Genomic DNA, 25,245 nt, shown 5'->3' on the forward strand with positions numbered 1-25,245 from the left:
ATCATATCCCCATCTCAATCAGTCTCTCTTTTATTTTGATGTCATGGTCTTTTCCTCCTCTTATGCACATCCCTCTTAAGATACATTAATTCTGACATTAGTTATATGAGAATACTATAAAAGTTCCATACCTACACCCCAAACACAGCCATCATTAATGACATGTTATTGATCAATATGAAAGGGGAGGAATCCTCTTGTAAAATAACAAATTATATTTATCATGGAGGGAAGTTAAGAAGAAAGAACTTTATAGTATAAAAAAAGGGTCTATATGGGTTAGTCTAAAAAAAACTCTACAAGCCAGATGTGGTGCCTTATACCTTTAATCCCAGCACTCAGGAAGCTTAGGGAGAAGGAAGGTTGTGAGTTTGAGGACAGCCTAGGCTAAAGAGTAAGTTTCAGGTCAGCTTAAGCTAGAATGAAACTGTGACAAAAAAAGAAATCTACTCAATCAGAATGGGATAGCTATAACATCTAATTTAAATGTGTATGTATATTTTTTCAAAACACAATCTCCACAAATGACTATGTTCTTCATTGTTTTGATCTTACAAGAGCCGTATGATAAAATGCTTTAAATTTAGATTATTCAAATTAGAATTTCACAGTTAAATGTTAATGTATTCAAATTCAAAGGCCAGTCATAGTAGAAAATGAATATATGAAATCATTAAACACAGCTCAATTACTATTACTGGGTTGAGAGAAGACTCAATGGTTCAATATGATTATTTGCAAACCCAGCTGGTCCAGGATCAATTCCCCCAGTACCCATGTAAAGCCAGGTACAGTGGCACATGCATCTGGAATTCATTTGCAGTAGCAAGAGGTCCTGGCATGACCATTCATATTCATATTCATAGTCTCTCTTTCTCTCTGCAAGTAAATAAATAAAAATATATTTAAAAGTTACCATAACTGCTGGGCATGGTGGCATATGCCTTTAATCCTAGCACTCAGGAGGCAGATGTTGGAGGACTGCGGTAAATTTGAGGCTACCCTGAGAATACATAGTAAATTCCAGGTCAGCCTGGGTTAGAGCAAGACACTACCTTGAAAAACCACACACACACACACACACACACACACACACACACACACACACACAGTTATCATTACTAATTTAAAAAGAAAAACAGAAATCAATCCCTCTCTCTATAATTGTTTTGTATATGTGTGGATTTTGAGGTAAGGTCTCACTCTAGCCCAGGCTGACTTGGAATTCACTCTGTATTCTCAGGGTGGCCTGGAACTCACGGTGGTCCTCCTACTTCTGCCTCCCAAGTACTGGGATTAAAGGAGTGTGCCACCACACCTGGTGTACCTTTCTATTTTTTCCAGTATTACCAAAACTCCTGCAACAGACTTCTAAGTTCATTCAATATACTGTTGCAAATTGATCCATGTACAAGTCTAATAGCCAGCCTTGCTATGATCCATCCTTTCAGACCTTTTTTTCACATACTACTTTTTCATTTCCTCCAAGCACATCCAACCATTTGATACTGTGACATGGCATGGTGGGCTGTGTTCATAGCTACCCTGGGAGGGATGCAGTCTGTAAGTCATGTTGGATACAGTGTACCAAATCACCTCCAGGCCCTGATTCCATTCCTGCCATTTGGTATCAACTTCCTCCTCAGGCCCATTCCCATTTTGTGTACTTTACAGAGTTATAACATAACAAAATCTGCCTAACTGTAACACAATTTCTTTCAAACCTACTGTCCATAGAATCTTCATCCTTTGCATGTCTTTCAAACCTTGAAAAGCAACAGCACTCTATAGAAAAACTATCTGAGAAACCTATCTCTTGTCTGAACTCCTTCCACAGCCTCTGGTACTGCCTTTCTGGCAAAACTCCCACCCTTACCTCCCTCATAAGCTAAACACATCTACAAAGGCACAGGACAACTGTCGCTTGTTGATGCAAATCTAATTTTACTCCAAGGTAATTACAACAGTACATTTCCAGAAAGTTCAGTGTGCAAATAAGACAAGCTAACACTCCATACCTCTTTTTCCTCCCTCCATCCCCCCTTTCTGTGTGTGTGTGCACGTGTTCGTCAAAGTGGTAATCCCATTCCTCAGGTGCCATCAACCTTTTTAAAAATTATTATTAAAAATACACTTTGTTGGGCTGGAGAGATGGCTTAGTGGTTAAGCTCTTGCCTATGGAGCCTAAGGACACCGGTTCGAGGCTCGGTTCCCCAGGTCCCAGGTTAGCCAGATGCACAAGGGGGCGCACGCGTCTGGAGTTCATTTGCAGAGGCTGGAAGCCCTGGCACGCCCATTCTCTCTCTCTCCCTCTATCTGTCTTTCTGTCTCTGTCGCTTTCAAATAAATAAATAAAAAATTTAAAAAAAAAATACACTTTGTACCTGGGGAAAAAAGGCCATATTCAAATACTAGTTAATACAAGAGAGCAAAGTAAAACCAGAAGAACTATTTAAAAAAATGGCAAAAATAAATACACACCTTTCAATAATATGTCTTAATATCAATGGCCTCAATGCCCCAACCAAGAGACATAGGTTTGCAGTCTGGGTTAAAAAGCAGGATCCTTCAATTTGTTGCTTCCAAGAAACTCACCTTTCTGCAAAAGATGGACACTACTTTAGGGTGAAAAGTTAGAAAATGGTGTTTCAAGCAAACAGGCCTACAAAACAAGCAGGGGTTGCTATGTTAATATCTGACAAGGTAGACTTCAGTCCAACATTAGTTAGGAAAGACAAGGAAGGTCACTTTATATTGATTAAAGGCACATTCTAACAGGAGGACAATACAATCCTAAACATATACGCACCTCACATGGGGGCTCCCAACTTCATCAAACACTATTAAAACTAAGGTCACAGGTAACACCAAAAACAGTTGTAGTGGGTGACTTCAACACCCCACTCTCATCAATTGACAGGCCATCCCCACTCTCATCAATTGACAGGTCATCCCAGCAAAAAATAAACAGAGAGGCATCTGGATTAAATGAGATATAAACAGGACATTTTATCCAAATGCTGCAGAATACACATTGTTTTCAACAGCACATGGAACATTCTCTAAAATAGACCATATATTGGGACACAAAGCAAATCTTAACAAATACAGGAAAATTGAAATAATTCCTTGCATTCTATCTTACCACACTGGAATCAAGCTACAAATCAAAAGCAAGAAAAGCTATGGAGCATACACAAAATCATGGAAACTAAACAATACACTGCTAAATGATCAATGGGACAATCAAGACATCAAGAAGGAAATCAAAAAATTCATAGAGTCAAATGATAATGAGAACACAACATACCAAAACCTTTGGGACACAATGAAGGCAGTCCTAAGAGGGAAATTTATAGCTTCAAATGCCTATATTAAGAAATTAGAAAAGTCTCAAGTAAACGACCTCATGTTTCACTTTAAAGCCTTGGAAGAAGAAGAACAAGGCAAACCAAAAATCAGTAGGCATGAACAACAGGAACAAATAATAAAGATTAGGGCAGAAATTAATTAAATAGAAACAACAACAACAAAAAAATCCAAAGAATCAATGAAATGCATGGTTCTTTGAAAGGATAAACAAGATTGATAAACCCTTAGCAAAAAGAAAGAGACACAAATTAATAAAATTAGAGATGAAAAAGTCAGCATCACAACAGATAACAAAGGAATTCAAAAACTCATAGGGAAATATAAAAACATATACTCCACTAAGTATGAAAATCTGAAAGAAATGGATGACTTCCTTGATTTATAGGACCAACCTAAATTAAATCAAGATGAGATTAATCACTTAAGTAGACCTACAAGTATGGAGATCCAAGCAGTTACCAAAAATCTCCCAACTAAAAAAAGTCCAGGCCCAGACAGATTCGCTGATGAATTTTACCAGATCTTCAGGGACAAACTAACACCACTGCTTCTTAAACTTTTCCATAAAATAGAAAAGGAAGAAATCCTACCAAACTCCTTCTATGAAGACAGCATCACCCTGATACCAAAACCAGGCCAAGATTGAACAAAAAAAGAAAATTACAGACCAATCTCCCTCATGAACATAGATGCAAAAATTCTCAACAAAATATTGGCAAACAGAATACAAGAATATATCAGAAAGATCATTCACCTGAACAAGTAGGCTTTATCCCAGAGATGCAGGGATAGCTCAACATACACAAATCGATAAATGTAATACATTATGTAAATGGACTAAAGGACAAAAAAAAATCACATTATCTCACTAGATGCAGAGAAACCATTTGACAAAATCCAATATCCCCTCATGACAAAAGTCCTACAGAAGCCAGGCGTGGTGGCGCACACCTTTAGTCCCAACACTCAGGAGGCAGAGGTAGGAGGATTGCCGTGAGTTCAAACCCACCATGAGACTCCATAGAGAATTCCAGGTCAGCCTGGGCTAGAGTGAGACCCTACTTTGAAAAACCAGGCAAAAAAAGGTCAACAGACACTGGGAGTAGAAGGAACATATCTCACCATAATAAAGGCTGTTTATGACAAGCCTACAGCCAACATATTACTAAATGGGGGAAAACTGGAAGCTTCTCTACTAAAATCAGAACAAGACGAGGGGGTCCACTGTCCCCACTTTTATTTAATATAGTACTGTAAGTCTAGCCATAACAATAAGGCAAGAGACACACATAAAAGGGATACAAATTGGAAAGGAAGGGATCAGTAGCCTTTCTATATGGTAACAAAAAAACACAAAGAGGAAAAATTCAGAGAAATACTCCCATTCACAATTGCATCAGAAAAAAAAATAATAAAGTACCTTGGAATAAACCTAACTAAGGAAGTGAAGGATCTCTACAATGCAAACTTCAAAACACTCAAAAGAAATTGCAGAAGGCACTAGGAAATGGAAAGACACCCCCTGCTCTTGGATCAGAAGAATCAATATTGTGAAAATAGCAATCTTACCAAAAGCAATCTACACATTTAATGTAATCCCCATCAAAATTCCAATGGCATTCTTCACAGAAATAGAAAAAACAATCCAAAAGATCATTTGGAAGCACAAAAAAGTCTCGAATGTCTAAAACAATACTGAGCAACAAAAGTAAGGCTGGTGGTATCACCATACCTGATTTTAACCTATACTACAGAGCCATGGTAACAAAAACAGCATGGTACTGGCACAAAAACAGACATGTAGATCAGTGGAACAGAATACAGAACCCAGATTTAAGTCCAGGTAACTACAGCCACCTGATCTTTGACAAAAATGTCAAAAATATTCATTGGAGAAAAGACAGCCTCTTCAGCAAATGGTGCTGGGAAAACTGTGTATGTATCTGTAGAAGGATGAAAATAGATCCTTCTGTCTCTCCATGTACAAGAATTCAGTCCAAATGATTAAAAACCTTAACATCAGACCTGAAACTCTTAAACTTCTAGAGGAAAAAGTAGGGAATACCCTTCACCATATTGGTCTTGGCAAAGACATTCTGAACATAACTCCTATTGCTTAGGCAATAAAACCACAGATTAACCACTGGGACTTCATTAAATTACAAAGATTTTGTATGGCAAAGGACACTGAATAAAGCAAAGAGGCAACCTACAGAATGAGAAAAAAATCTTTGCCAGCTATACATCTGATAGAGGATTAGTATCTAGGATATACAAAGAACTCAAACAACTAAATAATAAGAAATCAAACAACCCAATTAAAAAATGGGCTATGGAACTAAATAGAGAGTTCTCAAAAGAAGAAATACAGATGGCATATAAACATCTAAAAAATGTTCTACATTCCTAGCCATCAGGGAAATGCAGATTAAAACTATATTGAGATTCCATCTCACTCCTGTCAGATTGGCTACCACCATGAAAACAAGTGATCATGAATGCTGGCGGGGATGTGGAAAAAGAGGAACCCTCCTACTCTGTTGGTGGGAATGCAATCTGGTCCAGCCATTGTGGAAATCAGTGTGGATGTTCCTAAGACAGCTAAAAATTGACCTACCATATAACCCAGCTATAGCACTCCTAGGCTTACATCCTAAGGACTCCATCTAATTACCTTAGAGATACTTGTTCAACCATGTTTACTGCTGCTCAATTCACAATAGCTGGAAAATGGAACCAGCCTAGATGTCACTCAAATGATGAGTGGATAATGAAGATATGGCACATTTTTATACAATAGAATTCTACTCAGTGGTAAAGAAAAATGGAAGTTATGAAATTTGTAGGAAAATGGATGGATCTGGAAAGGATTAGAGTCAGAGAGGTAACCCAGGCATAGAAAGCCAAACGTCGCATGTTCTTGCTCATATGTGGATCCTAGCTACAGATGACTGGACTCCTATGTGAGCAGGAAGAAAACTCAGTAGCAGAGTCCCGTAAGCTAGAAAAGAGATATAAAGGGAATAGAAAAGAAGGGAGGGAGTACTTAATAGGATGGTATTATATATAAGTAGAAGAATACATTAATGGGGGTGAAAAGGCCTAAGTGAGGTCAGGGGAAGAGATTGAGTAAAGGAGAGGAGGAAGGGCTAATTCAAATCTAAGAGGATATAAATAAATCATTTGGAAACCTACGTTTTTGGACAATGGAACACTCAGGAGCCGTAGATTGTTACTAGAAAACTTTTTAGTGCCAGAGATGGGATACCTTCTAGTGAGTTGTTGGCCAGGGAGGTCCCTGATGCCCCCCAAACATTATAGGTCATTGCCGAGGCCCTTGGTTTTCCAGGAATAGATGGTAAGACCCTATTGCTGAAGACTCCACATACTTGGGCTGCAAGGCCACTGAGAAATCCTGCTGGAACTGAGCTGATTACCTCTTCCATGCAGACCAACTGACAGAAAGCTGGAGGAAGCCATTCTGCATGAAGTTCAATGGGAGAGAGATAAATCACTGAGCCAATAGGTTCAATAGTGGCACATCTGTCATGATGGAAACCAACTGCCCTCTAATTGGACTGGAGGCCCTCTCCATGGGAGGGAATACCCTGATACTGAAAACCTAAAACACGGGTAGTCATGAGCCCTAGGGATGTAATATCTGCTGCTGTCTGGCTAAATGTATATACTATGCCCACCAAACTGCCCCGTAGGCACTTCTCTTAATGCTCATACCCATATATTAATGCTATTCTCACTTTTGGCAGAGAACCTTCTTTTTTCAGATGGCAGTGACCTTCGGATGATTCAGATGGCATCATGGTGCTGGGAAGAAGTGACAAAAGTGACAGAGATCCTGTGACCCTTAGGTTTCCGCTCCCTCTTCTACAAAACTTCCTGAGCCATAATGGGTATGCTTTAAGTCTACTTCAGTGTTAAATTCTCAGGTGCTTCTGGATTTCTGCTTTGGTATGTGTTGAGTATACTCAGTGCCTGTTTCAATCACCCCAGTTCAGGTTGTCAGCCTTGCCACTGAAGCTGTGGCTTCACCTGGGCCTTGGCTGATGTGTGAGGGGTAGTTATCTCCTCAGGTCTCAATAACTTCAGCTCAGACTGCACAGGCAACAGACACACAGCCACCATCAATCTTTTTTGACACCATGGTCTCTCATTAGCCCTCTCCAATTAGGCTAGACTTGATGGCTGTAAAGCCCCATGGCTGTCTCCCCAGTGCTAGGAACACAGCATGCAAAACCGTATCTGGCTTTTTTTAAACATGGGTTCTGGGAATTAAACTCAGGCCCTAATATTTACTGACTGAGCTACCTCCCCAGCCCATCCTCTCTACATCTTATTACACATTCTTCCCTCTTCTACTGTGTTCCAATAATACTGGCTCTCATCTAGTTCCTTCAATGGCCTTGCTCCCTCCCTCCTTCCTTGAAAGGATTTTTATACATTCTTTCCACTGCCAAAACCTATTCTGCTGAGAATCCGTCTGCCCTCTATTACCAGCTTTTAAAAAAAACTTAAAAAAAATATTATTTATTTACTGGCAAGAAAGAGGCACACACACACACACACACACACACACACACACACACACACACATATATATATATAGAGAGAGAGAGACAGAGAGAGAGAGAGAATATGGCACACCAGGGCCTCCAGCCAGTGCAGATGAACTCCAGATGCATGCGCCATTTTGTTCATCTGGCTTACATGGGTACTGGGGAATTGAACCTGGGTCCTTAGGCTTCGTAGGCAATCACCTTAACCATTAAGCCATCTCTCCAGCCCCACGGCCAGTTCTTTACTGGATTACACCTAATTAATTGTCTTTCTCTTCTCTCCACAACCATTTACAGAGTCCTGCCACCCAAACTTAAAACATTTCTCAACCTTTTAAATTTTTGTACTTTTCCCTTAAAATACTCAATATAAAGATGTACTGTAGGGCTGGAGAGATGGCTTAGCGGTTAAGTGCTTGCCTGTGAAGCCTAAGGACCCTGGTTCGAGGCTCGATTCCCCAGGACCCACGTTAGCCAGATGCACAAGGGGGCGCACGCATCTGGAGTTCGTTTGCAGTGGCTGGAGGCCCTGGCGCGCCCATTCTCTCTGTTTCTCTGCCTCTTCCTCTCTCTGTCTGTCACTCTCAAATAAATAAATAAAAATAAAATATATTTAAAAAAAAAAGATGTACTGTAACAAGTAGGTCTTGTTTTGCTAATCTCTACATTATCTAGCTCTTAATAAACCATGCCTAGCACATACAAGGCCACTAAGCATTTATTAAATTAATAAAATATTGGTAATAAAATCAATTAATCAGTGTTGGAAGAATGCCTACATATATAATTACTTTATAGTAAGTCTGTTTGACAAAGAACATCAGCAGTTTCTTATAAAATTAACTTTAGAATATGTATTAGTAGATATGTATTGGCACTTATTGTTAATATTAATTTCTGATGATATTGAATACTTTTGTAGATTTAGTACCATTCGAATCTTTCATGATGTGCCATTATACTTTTATTGGCGTGTACTTTATATATACATATGCACGTATGTACACATATACTTTTCTTCATATTTATTTATTGCTTACTGGTTCAAAAATTTACCCCGAGTTAAAAGAGTATTCTCCATGTGTTTATGTGCTACCTTCTAAAATATCTATTTCCTTTTATTTAGATCTATAATGCACTTGGAATTGATCTTTGTGTATTGTGTATGTACAGAGAGGAACAAGATTAGCCTTTTTCCACATGGAGAGGCTAGCTTAGTTCACTTATTGACAAAACTGTCTTTTCCTACTTCTGTGATATACACTATCACCTTTATCCTAAGTTAGGTGTATATATCTGTCTAGATTTTTTTCTGAACTCAGTTTGTTATCTAATCTTGCATTAACATCACACTGTCTTAATTACTGTAGCTTTATGATGTTCAGTCTGTCAAAGTAAGTACACTCAAGTTTTTGTTCTCAATGACTAACTTGGCTATGACTAGCCTTTTTCATTTATGATTTTGAATCATTACACACACACACACACACACACACACACACACACACACATACACACACCCCTGGGATTTTGGTTGGTTTAGATCGCATTTGTAATTAAGAGTGAGGAGAATTAGCATCTTCTTTTCTATTAAACTTACTCATTATACAAAGCCATTTCCCTGGCATGTAACTCGTAAGATCTGTTGGTCAATACACAAATTCTAAAGGACACTGTAGATAGGCGCTCAGTTGAGAAAAATATGAATTAGATTTTCTGTATAACTGAACTAAACATTCATTTTGCTTTACAGTGAATTGGTTTAAAATTATTCTGGGCTGGGGAGATGGATGGCTCAGCAGTTAACAGTGTTTGCTTGCAAAGTCTGCCTGCCTGGGTCCAATTTCCCAGTAACCACGTTTTGCAGTGGCAAGAGGCCCTGGCACACCTTTTCCTCTTTCAAATGAATTAAGTTTTTTTTTAATTATATTTGTCAGGCACTGGGTTGAATCTTTTAAAACATATTTTATTTTTATTTATTTATATTTATTTATTTGACAGAGAGAGAGGCAGAGAGAGAGAGAGAGAGGGAGAGAGGAGGAGAGAGAAAGAGGGGCACACCAGGGCATGCAACTGCTGCAAACGAACTCCGGATGTATGTGTCACCTTGTGCATCTTGCTTACATGGGTCCTGGGAAACTGAACCTGGGCCCTTTGGCTTTGCAGGCAAGCACCTTAACCGCTAAGCCATCCTTCCAGCCCTGGGTTGAATTTTAAAATTTGCTTCTCGTGTCTGTTAAAAATGGATCTCAACCTATATTTAGCAATTGTGAAACATGAATTTTACATTAATGTCCAGCATCTTTTCATCATATTATTTAGTGATTTACTACAAACAAACTTCAGGTGCATGGCTTTAATACAGGTACGGGGGAAACTGAACCTGGACCAGCAGGCTTTGCAAACAAGTGCCTTTAATCACTGAACCATCTCCCCAGCAACACAATTTCTTCCAAAATTACCTGTTACATAATGGATATTAGAATTCTGTCAGTCATTTTAAACAGATCTACATACAAAATGTACATGTAAATAGCATTCTAGCTAGAGCTATCTCTCTTCCTATTCTTGTTCTAATTATTATGACTCTTAAATGTCCTCTTTCACTGTCTTTAAAAATATTTTCAAACTGGAGAGATACCTCAGCATTTACGGTGCTTGCCTGTGAAGCCTAAGAATACAGGTTCAATTCCCCAAGTACCCACGTAAGCCAGATGCACAAGACGGCACATGTGTATGGAGTTTATTTGCAGTGACTTAGAGGCCCTGGCACACCCATTTTCTATATGCCTCCCTCTCTTAAATAAATACTTTAAAACAATTTTCACACAATTCATATAACTCTGAGTGTTAGCATTCTTGATTCTATTCTTAAGAGATTTGTTGCCATTTTCCCAAATCTTATCATCAAATGCCTTTAATGTTCATATAAGACAAAGCAAAGGAGCTCAATATATAAAAATTGCTTTGTGCATCTTTTCTAATCTACATCCATTCCCACTGGAATTATCTAAAATTCTGAAATCAAATGATACATTTTAAAATCTTTTATCCTATAAAAACTATCTGCCTTTTTAGTTATTATCTTTCCTGCAGTCCTCTTGCCAAAAGTTACAAAAAACATCTAATTATAGTCAATTTTTTAAATTATTTGTTTCTAAAACTTTCAAGATGTTCATTACACTTTCCATCTCTTCAGCCGTCATTGAAATACAAGGGTGAGAGGGACAGAAAAAATAAGAATAATTACCAACTATCAATACCAACTTCCTTAAGCATCCAAAGACTAGTAAACTAAGCTTCATCAATGGACAATATATTTATATTCAACCCTTAAAAATGAGTGAAGTAGCTATTTAGGCAATTTTCTCCAGTCTAAACAAGACAAAAAAAATCTGCATACTCAAAAACATTAAGAGATGACACAAATTCAAAATCTCTAAGGCACTATAAACAGCTGAACAGCTGGGGTTAATTTCCCACATTTTTATCTTACACAAATGATTTGTCTTTAAATGGGACCACAGCATACAATTAATTTTTTTTACATTAAAGTGTTTTGTGGAAGAGTAATTTATATACTGTCAGGTCACTTCATATGTATAACACATACACACACATATGACTGAAAAAAAGAGGAGATGCTATTTAGAGTTATAATACTATACAATGAACATTTCCTGATTCATGTAAGCTGAAATAAGACTAAGCATGCTTCTGTTCAAGACTTAGTATCCTCATTAGACAAGCAACCCTAAAAAGCAGCAAAATGTGGCAACAGAAATAATCAAAACAAGTCCAGTAATATTTTGAGCAATAATAATACTGATAATATGACACATGAAAACCATGTCAAGGTATGTTTCTCTGCTATAGTAAACGGTGTATCACCATTTCCCCTGAAAACACTACTGAGTAAATTTAGAAACTGAGGTTAAACTGTAGATGGCTGAATGAATTCTTAGGAAAACAAAACATGCTCCGACCGAAGTACACACTCCCATCTTAACCCATAAGCTTATTTTATTTTCACATACCACACATGCATGTGTGCAAAACCTTAGCAAGGTTATATGCCCGAAAATTAATTATGGAAATTGCATACGTCTAATAGAAATTTCTAAAAGGGGGCTTAGTATGGTTTTAAGAGGAGCTCTCTCCAATCGTAGACATTTGAATAGCATTAAATTTCTTTTATAATTTTATGTTTTAGTTACTTAAATAATTATTCTACTTAAAAACTTAACTTAAAACTACTACTATTTGGGACAAAATGCACATACAACAAACATGAATGAGAGGCTTGCTTAAAAATAAAAAGGAGACAGGGCTGGTGAAGATGGCTTAGCAGCTAAGGCATTTGCCTGCAAAGCCAAAGAACCCCAGTTCAATTCCCCAGGATCCACATAAGCCAGACGTATTAAGGGCGCATGCACCTGGAGTTTGTTTGCAGTGGCTGGAGGCCATGGCGTGCCCATTTTCTCTATCTCTTTTTCTCTCTCAAATAAATAAAAATATAATAACTACAAATAATAAAATAAAAAGGAGTTATAAAGATAATATAAAAGCAAAAGTATGCCAGGAATGGGCACAAGTCTTTACTCTCAGCACTTGAGAGGCAGAGGTAGGAGGATATCCATGAGTTCAAGGTCAGCCTTGAAGGGCTAGAGTTAGACAAACCTTGAAAAAAAGAAAACAAAAGCAAAAGCTGCCAGGTGTGCTGGCTCATGCCTGTGTGGTGGTTTGAATAAGAGTTTCCCCATAAACATGTGTTTTGACCGCTTGTTCCCCAGCTGGTGGCAGTTTGGGAGGTAAAGCCTTGCTGAAGGAGGTGTGCTGCGGGGAGTGGGCTTAGGGTGGCTAAACAACCCAGCTTCCCCCTTGCCATTCACAGCTCACCTCACTCTAATGCTGCTGTTGTCCACCTGACATGACAAGAAGTGATGTCCAGCTTCGGCTGTACCATCTTTTCCCCCCCACCATTCACCCTCCTTCCCCTCAACACTGCAAACCCAAATAAACTGTAAGCTACCATCAACTGCGTTAGGTTGGGTGTTTTTCACAGAAAAAAGAAGATAACTACTATAGCCTGTAAACGCCACACTAAGGAAGAAAGGAGTTTGAGATAAGCCTGGGCCACATGAAACTGTCTCAAAAACCGTAGTTGAAAGAACAACACTGCACAATACTGCCCCTTTCTAGCCCACTCCAGGCCTCTGCTTCAGACCATCTGGGCCAAACTTCGGGTGCCATGATATCCATCCCTGGGACCACTCACAACAGGTATTTCAAATGAAAACCAAAACTTGATACTGAGTCTGTGTGTATACTATTTGATATACTTAGAAAGAATGAACACATGATTTGTTCAAAATGTTTAAGAAAAACTGTACAGATTAATCACAGGTCTCTGAGGAATTCCAACAGTTCTTAATGAAACAGTGTGAGACTCTGGAAACAGAAAAAAAAAATCAAAATGTGGTTTCTATGTGCACACATGAGAGGGTGTCAGCCAGAGGACAAGCTTGGGTATTGTTCCTCAGACATCATCTACTCTGAGACAGGGAATTTCACTGGCCTAGCTCTGGCCAAGTAGGTTAGAACAGCTGGCCAGAAAGCTCCACTGATCTGCCTATCTCCACCTCCCTAGCACTGGGATTATAAGCATGTGCCAGCATTTGCACATTATTTCTGGGGATCAAACTCAAGTCTACATGCTTGCAAAGCAAGGCTTTACCAGCTGAGCCATATCCCCAATATCATATCAAAACCTTTTAGTCGAAATACGGACAACTTCACAAATATATATATATATATATATATATATATATATATATATATATATATATACACACACATACATATACTATTTTAAGCAACAACACTGACTTGTTTTATGTTACACCTAGAACACAACAAGACACAGTGGTTCAATAAAAAGAAATTCTGAGGCCTAGGGAGATAACCGGGTGTATAAAGTTCTTGGCATGCAAGCGTGAGGACTGGTGTGCAGATCCCCAATAACCATGTAAATGCTGTGTGGATGTGACAGCCCCCCTGTAATTGCAACATCCAATAGAGGGAAAAGGGGGATTTTTCAGGGCAAACTGTCTAGCTGGACTAGCAAAATGAGTGAGCCCTAAGCTCAAGTGAGATGCCCAGCCCCAGGAAATAAAGTGTAAAGAGGAAGATACCTGATGACTACCTCTGGTCTTTACACATACACATGCACCCACAAAAATGAATACATCCATCTACACAATGCATACCACACTCAACAAGCCAATAAAAAGTTAACTAAAATCTGAAGGTCTCTTTATAAGCAGCTGCTAATAAATATGCTTTTAATAAACATTTACTTACTTACAGTATTAGCCATGCTCATCATCATATTCTACCTTAAATACCAGAAAAAATTCCAAATGACTATCATCTTCAAAATTTAAAAACACTGACAGAATAAAAAAGAATTTGATGTTCAGGATAATCAAAAGAATGTTCTAGAGTGGAAGCTCCAAAACAAAAATTCTAGAAATGTTCTAAGCAGTCATAAATATTGAACTCTTAAAATAAATTTTGAAGGATATATCTACACATGTTCATCAAAATAAAGGCAATCAGTGTGAGTATAAATGCATACATAAACAGATGTCTAGTTTAACAGTCAGTCCATGAAGAAATACATTACTATATGGCTACTTCAGAAGGTATCAATTCACAGCTCATGAAACTTAATCTCCTTTGTGCTATCTAGTACTCCATAAATGACAAGCTTTCCAAAACCTTGTTTTTGGTTAGGAGGCCATGTAGAGCCCAAAAGTAATCAGCTCACTAAGTTAATATTCAAGTTTAAAAGTTTTTTTGTAAGTAAAGCTCTCCACAGAATAGCTCACTGAATGCACATAGCATGTGTAAATAGATTACTAAAATAGTGACAGCTGAGGAATGCTTTCACTTCTTTCCATGGTTTCTAGTGACTGTCATGTCAGAAATGCCTGTATGACACATGACAACGTGGAATGTCTCCACCCATGAAAGAGCATTTGAGTCAAGTAAGCACTTAGTGCCATGACACAGACTTCAAGTTTGCCTTTTTATGGCTAGCCAGAACAATGAAAAAGATAAGCACCCAAAATACTAGTAAGGTCAGAAAATACTGGCATGAGGGACCTATAATGAAAACGTTCTTCAGAAAATACACTGTAATTAAATCACTAGACTATATGCATTGCTTTTTAATGCTATGGTGCCATCGGAACCCTTTTCTAAACAAATAGCAAGAGTTTGTTTAAAAAACTTATATTGAAAGTAGACTTCACACACTCCGAAAAATTCTGCTTGTGCTACTAATCAGCAACACATTCTACTTCCAAAGTAAATCTTAATACTGATAAAATTTTAACTGTAATAATGACTATTAAAAGCAAGTTGTTGAAAATGCCTTTTTGTGAGAACACTTGATGTGTTGTTATATTTACCTACAAAAATTATCGTTTCATTTTCTAAGAACCCTGATGTTTTTAAAAAAGTTACAGGGCTGGAGAGATGGCTTAGTGGTTAAACCCTTGCCTGTGAAGCCTAAGGACCCCAGTTCGAGGCTTGATTCCCCAGGACGCACGTTAGCCAGATGCACAAGAGGGCACACATGTCTGGAGTTTGTTTGCAGTGGCTGGAGGCCCTGGCGCGCCCATTCTCTCTCTCTCTGCCTCTTTCTCTGTCTGTTGCTCTCAAATAAATAAAAATAAATGAAAAAAAGTTACAAATATTATGTTCAGCTTTTCAAAAATTGGGATATTTATTGTACACCTGCTGAAATAAATACAAACAAAGGGAAAATAAAGAAAACAAATCAAGGTCTTTGTGATAACGAATTCACAATTTTGTTTGCTGATAAAACATACTAATAACAAGCAGTGTCTAAGTATCAACTTTATAATTTAAATGTTGAGAGTCCCTGTACGTGCCCCAGTGGTCAAGAAAGTTTACTTTGTGCTTTGAGCTGAGCCTTAATAAAAATAAGCTGGGAAATGCATTCCCGAGAGTAACAGCATGTGCAAAGACTTACAGAAGTATACAAATACAGAACCAGTGGTTCCCAAACAAGGCTTTCACCCATCTCCTGAATCCCTTCAGAGAAATTCTTCTTACTACCACATGATGTGTCTAGAGGCCACAGTGCCTGTTCTCTGATGATCTAGCCTGACACCATTGGAACCTACCAGACCATATCAAAAGCATGACCCAGGGCATAGTGATGAGATCTCTTTTCTCTTGGCTACTTTCTACTTTCATAAAAGTGCTAAGAACATCTGTTGTTCTTTATAACTTTATAGAACTGATGCATTGGTCCCAAATGCCCTTTATTTTGGTACTACATCTTTTGTTGTAAAATATTCCTTTACTTTTATGAAATGATGATGCTACTATCAGGTATTAAAAATACTTGTTTCTAATGTCTTTATGGAGCAAAATTAAGACTACATAAGCCAGACATAGTGGCATATGCCTTTAATCCCAGCCCTTGGGAGTCTGAGGTAGGAGAATCACTGTGAGTTTGAGGTCATCCTGGGGCTACAGAGTGAGTTCCCCACCAGCCTGGACTAGAGTGAGACCCTACTCCAAAACAGACAACAACAACAACAACAACAAAAGACTATGTGCTTTCAATGGATGCAATAAAAATTTATTGGTTCATGTAATATAAAATACAGGAAATCAAATTTCACATTGCCACTAAGGAAAAAAAAATTCTCTTTTCAACTAAGGCCTGTACTATAATTTGGCTAAACTTTGTAAAAAGAAAATTAAAAACTAATTTAAAGGATATATAATTGAGTCAGGTGTGGTGGCCATGCCTCTAATTCCAGCACAAGGCAGGATGAGGTAGGAGGAACTCTGTGAGTTCAAGGCCAGCCTGAGCTACAGGTTAAATTCCAGATCAGCATGATCTCAAAACATCAACAGCAACAAGTGATATAGACACATGTAGGGATGTATGTATGTATAAGAATATATATAGATATAGTTACTAACAAATGGCCCCCAAACTCAAAGAAAACATGATTAACACTTAGAATCTCATTTTACTAACTCAGAAGCCACTTGAGATAAATTTATTAGCATTTCATGTAATATCCTATGTCCTAATTACAAATATCACTATCAGAAATAATGATGAATAGTGGCAATAAGTTGATTTCTTTAATATCCCCAATAAGAAGTAGCCTACAATTTATCTCCAGAAATGGGCAAAATGTACACATATGTATAAAAATAACTGCAAACAAATATATAATAAGTAGTAATACAAATTGCCATTAGGAGAAGAATGAATGTATTTCAAAACTAAATCCTTTAAAAAAGTATTTTAGAAGGGGGCAGAAACTGAACACACCAGGACCTCATGCCATTGCAAATGAACTCTAGATACATGAGCCACTTTTATGCACCTAGCTTTCTGTGGGTACTGAGAAATAGAACCTGGGCCTGTAGATTTTGCAAGCAAGTATCTTTAACCACTTAACTACCTCTCCAGCCTCCAAAACTTAATTCTATATACCCTGAAAAAAAAAAGGAAATGTTTTTGTTGTTATTGTAACTTCCTTTGCAATTCTCCAAAACAAAAAAATTAAAAAGCACACAATCAAATATCCTTCACTAAATGGTTAATCAAAACCATCTTGGCAGTTTTAAAATTTGGCACAATTTTGAATCCTAAGATTAATTTAGATACACATATAACTATAGCATCTCAATTGCCATCAAAAGACATCGTATATTAGCTAGCTAAAGCAGATGACGAAGAAAGTATGTTTTTCATCTGATACAAGCTGATTTACAGAGAAAACTCCCAAATACTAATCACCAATACAATCATTAAAAGACATGAATGTTTTCTTCTTCAGACTTAAAAGAAGGCTCCTAGAATAAAGCTTGGGCTCTGGATTCAGATTTGCCTTAGAGTTCAGTTCTGCCATTCATTAGGTTGACAACTTTGAGCAAGAAAAAGGGAAGCTGCCAGGCATGGTGGTGCATGCCTTTAATCCCAGCACTCAGAAGGCAGAGGTAGGAGGTTCTCCGTGAGTTCGAGGCCACTCTGAGAATACATAGTTAATTCCAGGTCAGCCTGGACCAGAGTGAGATCCTATCTTGAAAAAAAAAAAAAGAGAGAGAGAGAGAAAAGGGAAGCTGTGAGAATTAAATGATAATGTTTACAAAAGTATCTCTCCTCAATAAAACACCGTGGTAAGAAGGCATGGCTTCTACAGGCTTAACCTCATCTTAGAATACATCTAAAGGAACTGTTAGAGGTCTTTAGCCCTTCACAGTACTATTATCTTTATTTATTTATTTATTTGAGAGCGACAGACAGAGAGAGAAAGACAGATAGAGGGAGAGAGAGAGAATGGGCACGCCAGGGCTTCCAGCCTCTGCAAACGAACTCCAGACGCGTGCACCCCATGTGCATCTGGCTAACGTGGGACCTGAGGAACCGAGCCTTGAACCAGGGTCCTTAGGCTTCACAGGCAAGCGCTTAACCGTTAAGCCACCTCTCCAGCCCAACTATTATCTTTTCAAGGTGATTGTAGATCCCAACCAACTTTCAAAAAGAAAGGTACAGCCGGATGTGGTGGCGCACACCTTTAATCCCAGCACTAGGGAGGCAGAGGTAGGTGGATTGCCATGAGCTCGAGGCCACTATGAGACTACACAGTGAATTCCAGGTCAGTCTGGGACAGAGTGAGACCCTACCCTCGAAATAAAAAAAGAAAGAAAGAAAGATGCAGTTAAAGATGGCAATTCTTTGCAGACATAGAGGCAATGGAAATAGCCTCCCTAGGGAAGCGTCAACAAGTAATGCCTTAGTAGTAACAAAACAAACCCTAACAAAAGGTTTCTAAATAGTGATTTCTTCAAGACCATCTAGATATTGTAAGTGTAAATACTTTTTTACTGAAAGGAACATAGAAAACACAGTAACAAAACGTTGATGAAAAAGTTCAAGTTTCCTCTCTAGTCTATCTAGTGCATCTACCTGACATACCAGAAGACGCTCACTCACAGCCTACAATTATAATGTAGCTGACGCCATGAAAGACAGTCTGGGTTATGACACTTCAAAGTCAGACCACAAACTGTTGCCAGAAGGCACAAAGGCAGCCAGCAGAAAAGGCACTGTAACAGAGCAGCAGCATGGGCACTGGGCTCTACCAGCACACCCCATATATGGCAAGAGTTGTCTGTTTACTTGTCAGAAGTTAGGGGCTAGTTTGGGGTTGGGAATTTGTTTAGGTGAGTTAAAAAAAAAAAAAGGATTTAGAATGATTTTGGTTAACAGTTTTAAGAGCCATCAGCAAAAGTGTCACAGCTTCTCTAAGAAAATGATGTACTAAAAATAATTTCACTGTACATTTTCAAACACAAATTTTAGTGCTTTTTATAAATGAACCAATAGACTTTTTAAGATCTTACATTTCATACCAACAAGAGGTAAATTTCATGAAATGTATTCAGTTTAGCAACTTTTTCATATAAAACAATTAAGCTGTCCTCTAACAACCAGTTCAAAATGAGTAGTTTCTAAATAACACTTTCATCTTAAGGAAAATTATGGTATTCCTATTTTACAAGGAAACTTCCACTGGCTTCCTTATAAGTTGATAAAACTTGTTCTTTAAGAGCAAAAGGATTTAATACTAAACTCATCCATAAGTGTGTCTAATTAAAAAGTAAAGGGAAAGCAATATTGTAAAATTACAATAGAAGAATGATAACTCAACTTTTGATGCGTCCAAGGACCTGAATGAAGCCTAATCTTCATAATGGCTCAACTGGATAGACTTTTCTATCATTTAACTAAAATTTAAGCTGCTTTAGATATTTTTTAATGCAAGGGGGTTAATATTTCCGAGTTTAAAAAAATCTCAATTTGAAAAATAAATACCAAAATACTGTAACAAAGGCTTGATTTTATTTTATAAAAACACAAGTTCTATTATGTGCAAAAATAATGTTCTAAATATCAGGTCAAGATATCAAAGTTAGAGCTCACAATTTACAAAACAACTATAAAATTGCAAATCTGTAGTACAAAATAAATAAAATTCAATAAACCTTTAGTGAGTCAGGCTCTGGACTCACTAGAAGATTGGGTCGATTCTTGTAAGTTTGAGAGAACAAACTTACAAATACTATTCAGTAAGAAGTGTTCTACTAACAGAAGATGGGCAGAGCATAAGGTACACAATGTGTACCCTAGGGAAAAGACCATGTCTCCACAGCATACTCTCATACAAGTTTAAGGCACAGTTAGTTGGCAGTTAGATTTTGACTTGTACAGGAAGCACATGTCAGTGGAGAAAAAGATATGATTGAAGACATGGAATAAAAGATCTAATTCCAATGGAAGAAGTTCACCAATTCCATAGAACAGATGCAATGAAACAAAGATGTATCAAGTATAAGCAAAATGACAAAACGTTTTAAATCAAAATTATGAAGAGGACTAGCACAAAGTGGAATTGTTATCACATAATCTGAACCCAGTATGTATGCTAGACTGAACCTGGTAAAACTATTGGGATAAGAACAATGAAGGTCTGAAATAGGGTGGTAAGGGAGAGAATAGATTCAAAGGTGATTTTGAAGAAAAGATTAAGAGTCTAAGAGTCAGAAGACTGACTGGATGCATACAGACAAGAAGAATGAGTAAGCCAAGATGCCTACCTGCATTTAGAAACTCACGGCATTATTAACAGAAATAGGGGTGTCAATGTGAGGAAGCATGTTTTGTTTTAAGATGAATTTTGTTTAAGATGAACTTTCCTGACAGTGACTGAAAATTACTCATCAACTGAATATTCAGACTGAAAAAAGCACCCTGGCGCATAAAAATATCTAAACTAGTAAGTGATAGAATGTAAAACTAAATTGCAACTATAAATTTTCTTTGTCTGAAAAAAGAATCTTTTGAAGAAAGTTTTGTGTAAATACAGTTGTCATTCTATACTTACTATATAACTTCTTAGGTATATATATATATATAAAACCTATAAAATCACAGTATGTTTAATCATATTTTAAATTATTGAGTCATAAAAGGGAAAATGAGGGATTGGAGCACTGCACAGACATGGGAATGGGAAACTGACTAGGAAATTACAAGCACTGAAGAAAGTAATGTTAAAATCAGAAAACAAAAATTAAAATTGTTAATTCTACATTTGATGCACACGAACAAAAGGAGCAGCAAAAAATTTTCTATATACAAGATTATTAATCATCTAACTCTTTAAAAAGCATGTAAACATACAGATATAGATATACATACTGCAAAATTCTGCAGGTACCTATTGCATAGTGATAAAATCAAAGTTATCCTCTAGACCGGTATTAGAAAAATCAGAAACTTGTATAATATGCTTGATTTTGTATTATTTCCCATAGAGGAAGAATGCTATTCCAGAGACGAAGTAACTTAAAAAGACATTACTTTTTCTTCTATGTAGATTATATTTTAATATAAGAATAGATAGCTGTAAACTGAATACCTTTTATAGCTTCCAATGAATTCATTCAACCAATTAATTAACTTTTAAATGTAAACGGCTGATATGAAAAATGTAAGGAAATGCCAGGAGTGGTGGCGCATGCCTTTAATCCCAGCATTTGGGAGGCAGAGGTAGGAGGATCACTGTAGGTTCAAGGCCACTCAGACTACAAAGTGAATTCCAGGTCAGCCTAGGCTAGAGTGAGACCCTACCTTAAAAACAAAACAAAACAAGAACAAACAAAAAAAAAGAGTAAGGGATTGCTACATTCAAAAGTGTATTTATGGGTTATGAAATTGCTAAAGCTTTTCTCCTGACAATAAAATTTAAGATATTTCATCAAAACTAAAAAAGGAACTGAATATTAAAAAGGTAATTTAATATGAAGATTTTTAGTTATCTTATCAGCTTCTGACAGGATAAATCAAAAATCCAAAGACTACTCAACCAATCATTAAAAAGATTTCTTTAAAGCTTAAAATCTTGTTCTTAAAAAAAGAATTTATCACCTCTCACTATCTGGTGTCCTAAATTTACCCAAAGTGAACTCACAGTTACAATGGGAAACGTACAAGATAAATGAGAAGAGTAGAGAAAACATAATAAAAATTCTTAGTACTTGATCTTTTAAGGACTTTGGTGTCACTGCTTTAAAGAATGTGCAGATAAATTACAAAAAGTCTTTATGCAAACGGCATAAACTTAGAAACTTCTCCCTACAGGTTTATCAATTCAAAATAATGTATAATGCCTGTGTCTACATTCACCAAAGCAACCACTGAAGTTAGTCAAGAAATCAGTGGTAAGTCTAATAATGCTTTCAAGCTGTGAAAACTGAGAGCAAAACACAAAAGATCTTAAACTAATTCCATGTATTTTCTCTTACTACATGAAGCATTACTGCATTAATAAATAGCCTTAGACATTTTCCTCTTCCTGCAATCCAATACAATTGGGTTCCTCCACAATAGAAGTAACTTTAAATTTCTATTTGGAAGTTTTAAAAAACATTCTGAAATAAATCTTTATTCAACAATCTTGACATATGACATACAGTAATTGCATTTCTGAATTTCATACTAAAACATGTAAATTACATCTGAAATAATTTCAAAACTTTTTTCATTTTATGTCACGTTACTGTTTAAAAGTTGCTTTCAAAAAAAAAAAAGTTGCTTTCATTCTCAAAACCATGGTTTTAGAATCTAGAGTTAAATTCTGCCTAAAAGAAACTTCAAATAAAACGCTTGCTATACATTAGGGAACTGTGCTACATTTTCACAGGGTGCCATTCTGAATTCCGTATCAGCTCTGCAATTTATCAGTCATTTCAATCCTGCCAGTCAACTTTGTAAACAAAGGCTACACGCCAAGACTGATATGAGAATTTGATTAAATAAAACTTAAAATGGTCATCATTCACTTGAACAGGAAGCAGTAAAAGAAAAATGCCACCACACACCTTTTTTTAAAGAGGCATCAAATTAATACTCATGAAATATAAAGTTAAGTAGATATAAAATATGAAGCCTTAAGTTTCAACTTCCCAAACAAGTTTTTACTACAATATTATTCAAAATAAAGCTATAATTTCCCATAAGATCAAGTCAAGTTTGAGACAGGCAGCCGGAAAGTCTTGTTCCATTCTAAGTTTTCTAGTAATTCCAAGTTGCTCGGTAAGAAAACGGCTCTAGTGTATGTCATGCCATCACCTAAAAATTGCTTTTCATGCAAAACTCTACGGGTTCTGTTGCTTTTGGTCTGTTAAAGGCAAAGCAACATTATCTCTGGATTGCCAATAGTTTCTCCTTATTTGGCTAAGATTGAGAGATCCCAATCAGACTACTATAAAACTTTTAACATGCACAAAGCATCCATTTTGAGAAAAGTTGGTGGCTAGCTCTCATTACACCCCCCCGCTCCCCGCCCACCAACCCAAAAAGAAAAATCAGAGTTTGGTAGATGGTTTTGAAGAATGCACTTTCTTCTCTTTTAGCCCCGTGCACACTCCAGAACCTGAGGGCTCAAGGCTCCCTGACACAGCGGCAAACTAAGTCCGGGACTCAGAGGGATCCAGAGGTGGGCAAATTCTCGGGGAACGCTCCTTCCCCTCGACACTCCCATCCCCTCTCATTTCGGCCAGCGCACATCAGCTAATTACACCCCGTTCTCCTCTCCCCAGTGACCAAGAGTAATAGAGGAGAAAACAGGAAATCGTTCGCTCAGGGTACTCGGCTTAGAGCTCCTGATTACTATTATTATTATCATCATCATCATCATTTGTAATCAAGTCCTAGAAAGTACTGTGAGCCCAATGCCCACCTACGAGCCCAAGGGGTCCCATCTGTGCAAGCCTCCCTTACTCGTTCCCTTGCACCCTCGCCTCACGCAGGACTGACACCCGGCCCCGACACATCCCATCACACCCCAGCTTGTCGGGACTCCCAACGCCAGACACAAGTCCACAAACGGACCCGGGGAAGGGGTGGCGGTGGGGGAGCCCCAGGAGGAGCCCCGGTCCGGGCCCCGGAAACCGTGGGACTCCCACGGCCGCAGCCCCGGGGTGAAGGAGGCCCGCAGCCCGCCCTCCGCCCCCTCCGCCGCAGGGCAAGTGTCCCGCCGGCCCGGCCCGCGGGAGGAGGCCCCGCGCGAGCACCGCCGTGCCCACCGCCGACGCCGCGACCCCGGGCGAGCCGAACCCCCGCCTCCCCCCCGGGCCGGGCCGGGCCGGGCGGCGGCCGGCGCACAGACCTGGTGCAAGGCGGTGAGTCCGTCCACATTGGCGTAATTGATGTCCGCGCCGCGGTGCAGCAGCTTGAGGACTTCGTCCGTGTCGCCGCTCGAGCAAGCGGCCAGGAAGACGGCGCCATCGTCGAACTTCACCTTGGTCTTCTGACGCTTCACCACCGGGGGCTCGAGGTCCGTCTCGGAGCCGATCCAGCGCTTCAGCTGCTCGTTCCGCTTCTGCTTCGCGTCCGCCATCTTCATCCCCTCTCCTGCCGCCGGGTCTTCTTATCGCGAGGGGGGGGGAGGAAGGGCAGGCGGGGAGGGGAGCGACGGCCGGCAGGGGGGTGTGCGGGGGTGTGTGGGGCCGGTGTCTGCGAGCGAGGCCCACACCGGGGCTGGGAGCCGGACACCAGGCGCTCAGGACTTCCAGTATCCCACAGAGCACTGGGGCGGCGCGCCGGGCCCAGCGACCTCTCGCTTCCTACCACACGAGCCCTCCCTCCCTCCCGCCCGCCCCCCGCTCCGTGCGGACGCCCGTCCGTCACCGGCCGCCCGGGGAGCGTAACTTCGCGAGATCCGGGACAGGGAGGCGCCCGGCCGCCAGCGCGCGTGCGCGCGGGGCTCGAGCCCCGCCCCGCCCCGCTCCCTTTCCCCCGCCCCCCGGAAGAGCGCTCCCGCGAAGTGCCCGCGGGGGCGGCCGCCCGGACACCGGAGGGAAGCGGGTGTGGCTCCGGCCGAGCGAGCGGGGCTGGAGGTGGTGGAGGGGAGGCTGGGACCGACCTGGAAGAGGGAAAGCCGGGGGATGGAGGTGATCCAGCCGGACTGAGGGCTCCGGGGGAGGGGTCTAATGGAGGCTGGCGGCCGTGGACGCCTCCAGGGTTGTGTAGGCTCCGCTGGGGGCGGTGGGTTTTCCTGCCGGCTGGGGGTTTGAATGGAATGGAGGACGGGTGGTGACTTCGGGGCTTAAGGATGCTCTTTGCAAGGAAGTCGGGTGGACGGGTTGTTGCGGAGAGAAGGTTAGA

At 39.3% G+C, this 25,245-nt stretch overlaps 1 protein-coding gene across 2 annotated transcripts in view; it reads right to left on the reverse strand.

Annotated features, from left to right (window-relative positions):
- Positions 1 to 24,682, reverse strand: part of Ppp1r12a (protein phosphatase 1 regulatory subunit 12A) — a 144,194-nt gene extending 119,512 nt beyond the window's left edge. Inside the window, exon 1 of one of the 2 annotated variants that reach the window (XM_004650135.3) lies at positions 24,248 to 24,682. In XM_004650135.3, coding sequence (XP_004650192.1) covers positions 24,248 to 24,484 — 237 coding nt within the window. In that variant the 5' untranslated portion in view covers positions 24,485 to 24,682. The remainder of the gene's footprint in view (positions 1 to 24,247) is intronic. The other variant, XM_045152155.1, reaches the window with a different exon arrangement.
- Between the last annotated feature and the right edge of the window lie 563 nt (positions 24,683 to 25,245).

This window comes from Jaculus jaculus, chromosome 6 (assembly GCF_020740685.1).
Source record: "Jaculus jaculus isolate mJacJac1 chromosome 6, mJacJac1.mat.Y.cur, whole genome shotgun sequence".
Classification (NCBI taxonomy): Eukaryota; Metazoa; Chordata; class Mammalia; order Rodentia; family Dipodidae; genus Jaculus; species Jaculus jaculus.